The sequence below is a fragment of the Antrostomus carolinensis genome, unplaced genomic scaffold (genome assembly GCF_000700745.2).
Source record: "Antrostomus carolinensis isolate BGI_N321 unplaced genomic scaffold, ASM70074v2 scaffold26292, whole genome shotgun sequence".
NCBI lineage: Eukaryota > Metazoa > Chordata > Aves > Caprimulgiformes > Caprimulgidae > Antrostomus > Antrostomus carolinensis.
This window is the reverse complement of record NW_010300577.1, coordinates 29,794-34,612: the sequence shown is the minus strand read 5'-3', so window position 1 is coordinate 34,612 and position 4,819 is coordinate 29,794. Positions and strand designations below refer to the sequence as shown.

Sequence of the window (4,819 nt, the reverse complement as noted above, 5' to 3'; positions counted from 1 at the left end):
CTTGCCTATGAAGAACAGAAAGTAATTTTAATTTGTAAAGTAATAAAAGCTGAATGCCAAATTGTAAAGCTAAAATTGCAGTCAGAAGTTACATGAAGACAGGTTTTCAGAAGCAATAATTTTTTTGATGGAATATTTGAAAGTGATCAATTCAAATTCTGCTTTTGAAAAATTTTCTGAGCTTTGATCTCACTCCAACTTTAGCCCAGAACAACTATTATATGGCTGACATTAAAAGTCTCAAAACAAAGTGATTTATAATGGAAACAGAAAATAAATCACTGTTTCAGAACTTCCTAACACACCACAGATTAGATCCAGAAGGTCAGACAAAGTTGTCATTGAGTATGCGATCTCTCCCTGGTGCAGCTGAGGCCCACAACACACAGAACAGCAAATGCAGTTAATTAACTCGATCACATATACACAGCAACTGGTGCCTTCTGAGGTATGCCTGGTTTGCTGGAAAGGCACTTAAAGATGCTGATCTACAAAGATCGTAACATGGCCACAGTCTGTAACTTGCAGCAAGTTGAGAAGCAAGGCTGTCTCTGGCTGGAGCAAGTCGATGCATCCACCAATGCCCCACTGAAGAATATTTGACCACCAAAATGAGAAGAGCCATTAACATCCTAAATTAATGGGCTTAGTGGTTTTCAAATGAGGTATTTTCATGATGGACATGGTGTGGATTCAGCAAAGTTTGCCCTTTAACAAATACAGCTTCAGTTTCAAACATTTGATTAGGCTTAATACCATTAGGGAACCATTACTGATTTTATGCTGCTGTTGTTACTGCTTTAACTATCAGTTTCTGAACCAAAAACTGCAGACAGTTGGCTTGACCAAGAGTCAAGGTTTAGGAATGCAAAAGCAAATCCAAGGTACAGATGAGCTTCAGATGTGGACAGGCTTCACAGGGTTTAAAAGGCTCTCTAGAGTTGGTCAGGTCAAAGAGGCTTTTTTTTTTTCCTTGGGGGGTGTGTGCGCGCGTGCACGTTTGTTTCTTTGTGTTTTTTTGTTTGTTTTAAACCCTGTGGCCTCAGCCATAGCAATCATACAAGCAGTTAGTGCATGCAACAATTAAAAAAACCTCACAACAATCTTTTCTGGTTTATTGTATACTATTTACAACAAAACAAATGAAAATAATCTTCTTAATAAGCAATCCTTGATCACCACCACGTGTTTCTAAAACAGCCAGATGTTCACAGTTTAAGCAGCCAAATAATACTACCACTTTTTTGTAAACGTTAATGGTGAAAGAACAATAATAATGGTTTTAGTCAATCAGCATTAGTACTTGAAAGTATAAATATAAATTAAATAAGACTCAAAAAACTTGTACAATAAAATCTGCTATAAACAAAGCTAATTAAAAAGAACTGCTCTCAACCTGTGTTGTGGGTTTCATCTTGTTTTAAAATTAAAAGCAGTATTTATTTTTCTGAGGCATCCAAATGAATGTTCATATCCAGATGTCCTTACCCTGAAACAAGATCTTCATTCTTTCCTTATTTTTTAATCTGTTTATATTATATTTTACTTCTGATTGTCTTTTTCTTCTTTGGCAATCCTCTTTGTCACACCACTGAAATACTTCTCACGGAACGAATTGTGTCCCCTGTATGGTGTATATTGTCCATCCAGTAAGTAAGAATTCTGATCTTGATCCTGCATGGTATCAAAATGCAAGCATTAGACTTCATGGTAGTATGGTCAGCATGTAGTGCCATTGGTTCTCCTCCTGACATTTTCAGACAATTACAAGCAAGAGTGAAATTGGTTGGGTCTGGGGTTTTTTGTTTTGGGGTTTTTGGTTGTTTTTTTTGTTTTTGTTTTTTTGTTGTTGTTGTTGTTGTTTTGGTTTTTTTTACAATTCAATGGCAAACATTTGAGTTATTAGATTAATTAATGATTGGCCTCAATGATCTGAAAGGCTTTTTCCAATCTAGGCAATTCTGTGATTAAAGAATTCAAAAAATAGAATGCTAAGGTTTCCATAAGGATTAACAGGAACACATGAATTCTACTGCAAAGTCTTAACATTTAACAGAAATGAAAATACATATGCAATGGATTCTCATTTGTCATTGATCAAATACAAGCTGTAAGCAGACAAGGGGTTTTTGTTGGTGTTTTTTATGTACTCATACAAATTTTCATTATTCTACTCTACACAGCAAAATGATGCAAGTTGTCAGTAGTCTGAAGTTTTAACAGTGCTGCATCAATGGAAATATCTCAGCTAACATCACCAGAGTCCAACCTCTGCATGAATAAATGAGAGCGCAGGTACTATGCCACACAGACTTTTATAAAGGAAAATACAGAGATTAGTTCCTTGAAAAAAATGTCACCTGGAGAATTCAGTCACTAGAAAGAGGAACACAAATAACTAAAGTGAGTTCCTTCAGATCCTGAAGCGCTCTCAGAGGATTTTCTGTTGTGCCGTATTAACGTAATTCCGAACACAGTAAATCCCTAGATATAATAATGTCCCTCATTGACATCATCCAGGAACATAGTCTAGAAAATTGTCCCATTATATATACAAAGGTTTAGTTCATCAGGTACTGTGGCTTTATGCAATTAAGATTCTTGTCAACTAATCTTATCAATACTCCAAGATAATCAATACACCAAACTTTAGTCAGTGCACTAAAGAAAACTGATAGCGACTTTAAAAAATCGTTTAACACTTATGGTTCATGTCAGTTTATTATGCTCAACAGCAAGATGGGACTGTGATAAACAGCCTCACATAGGACAACTGAACTATGCAAAGAGAAAATAAAAACAAGCATAAGACAGAACTAAACCTCTATTCCACTAAATCCTCATTACTATATTTTTTTCCAGCAATGCAGCAACATATAGACTGCTCCATTACTTAAGTTTCAGTCCAGGGTTATTGTTCATGTTTGAAAATGAGGTTACTGTCGAATGCTTTAGCATAACCAGTGGGAACACAGAAGTAGATGTAAGTCAGTATTTTCATACATTATGGAAGTACCACAATGCAAGGATGAACTGAATTGTAGTGACAACCTCCCCCTTCAGCTATTTTAGCTTTCACCTAGCAAGATCAATGCCTCATCTTGCTTTGGATATCCTAATACGCATCCTAAAGGAGTGAAACTAAAGATCTTCAGCACAGCGAGATGTTTGTGCATGTACAAGTGCCCTCTCCTGGACACGATGAGACATTCCCATGAAGCAGTTCCCATCTGCCATCCTAGCAGACACCAGCAGCTCGTCACTAGCTTAAATGAGCTTGCTAACCATTAAATGCCATGTGGATAGCTAACATGCAAAGCATGTACACCAGTAGCAGCAAATTAGTGCTATTTAAATACTGCAGTGTTGGAAAATAGTAGGAGAAAATTACCTCAGTAAACCCACTGCAGACACAGTACTATCTGTTGTCTTTTGGTCACCTGTGAGAGACAACCATCTCTCTAAGACCATTTTCAGACTGATAATCAACGGGCTTTAACAAGTCCGTGGGGAAAAAAACGCTATAGGCAGTCAGGAGACAAGGAGGATTTCAGACATGCTCCTCTCACAGCCGGCCTTTACCCGCTTCTCCAAGTTTCTTGCACAGGACCACTCTGAGGAAAAGAGCACTTAATCTTCCCCTGAATTTGCAGGTCAGTAATCCTTCTTTGACCTAAACGTATAATTTATTTTTTATACTTTTGGGATGTGTTTTAATGATAATTTTACACAATTTGCTTGTTTTGAGAAATGGATGGGATATCTGACCCTGAAAATAATGATATATGGGTCAACAGTATTTTAACATAAAAATTAATCCCCACAACCTGTAAGAGGTCACACATCTGTACACCATTCATCTTAATTCCTTAAGTAACAAAATGCTGATTCAGGGTGAAGGGAGGAAGGAAGAAAGGAACTACCCCCCTCTACCCTCCAGCTGGTTAGGGCAAAGAGAGGATATGACATGTAGAAGAACAAACTTAGAATCATAGAATAGTTTGGTCAGAAAAGACCATTATGATCACCTAGTCCAACCATAAACCTAGCATTGCCAAGCTCACCACTAAAGCATGTGCCCAAGTACCACACCTACATGTCCTTTAAATACCTTCAGGAATGGTGACTCCACCGCTTCCCTGGGCAGCCTGTTCCAATGCTTGACAACCCTTTCGGTGAAGAATTTTTTTTCCTAATATCCAACCTAAACCTCCCCTGGCACAACTTAAGGCTGTTCCCTCTTGTCCCATCACTTGTAATTTGGGAGAGGAGACCAACACACACCTCACTACAATCTCCTTTCAGGTAGTTGTAGAGATCAATAACGTCTCCCCTCAGCCTCCTCTTCTCCAGACTAAACAATCCCAGTTCCCTCAGCTGCTCCTCATAAGATTTGTTCTCCAGGCCCTCCACCAGCTCCTTGCCCTTCTCTGGACACGCTCCAGCACCTCAATGTCCTTGTAGTGAGGGGCCCAAAACTGAACACAGGACTCAAGGTGTGGCCTCACCAGTGCCGAGTACAGGGGCACAGTCACTTCTCAGGTCCTGCTGGCCATACTGCTGCTGCTGATACAGGCCAGGATGCTGTTGGCCTTCCTGGTCACCTGAGCATACTGCTGGCTCATGTTCAGCCGGCTGTCAACCAGCACCCCAGGTCCTTTTCTGATGGGCAGCTCTCCAGCCACTCTGCCCCAAGCCTGTAGAATTGCATGGGGTTGTGACCCAAGTGCAGGACCTGGCACTTGGCCTTGTTAAACCTCATACAATCGTCCTCGGCCCATCGATCCAGCCTGTCCAGATCCCTCTGCAGAGCCTTCCT

At 39.6% G+C, this 4,819-nt stretch overlaps 1 protein-coding gene across 2 annotated transcripts in view; it reads right to left on the bottom strand.

Annotated features, from left to right (window-relative positions):
* Positions 1–1,094: 1,094 nt before the first annotated feature.
* TRMT11 (tRNA methyltransferase 11) overlaps positions 1,095–4,819 on the bottom strand; it is a 30,521-nt gene continuing 26,796 nt past the window's right edge. For both annotated transcript variants that reach the window (XM_010163187.2, XM_029083807.1), the window contains exon 12: positions 1,095–1,674. In XM_010163187.2, coding sequence (XP_010161489.2) covers positions 1,543–1,674 — 132 coding nt within the window. In that variant the 3' untranslated portion in view covers positions 1,095–1,542. The remainder of the gene's footprint in view (positions 1,675–4,819) is intronic.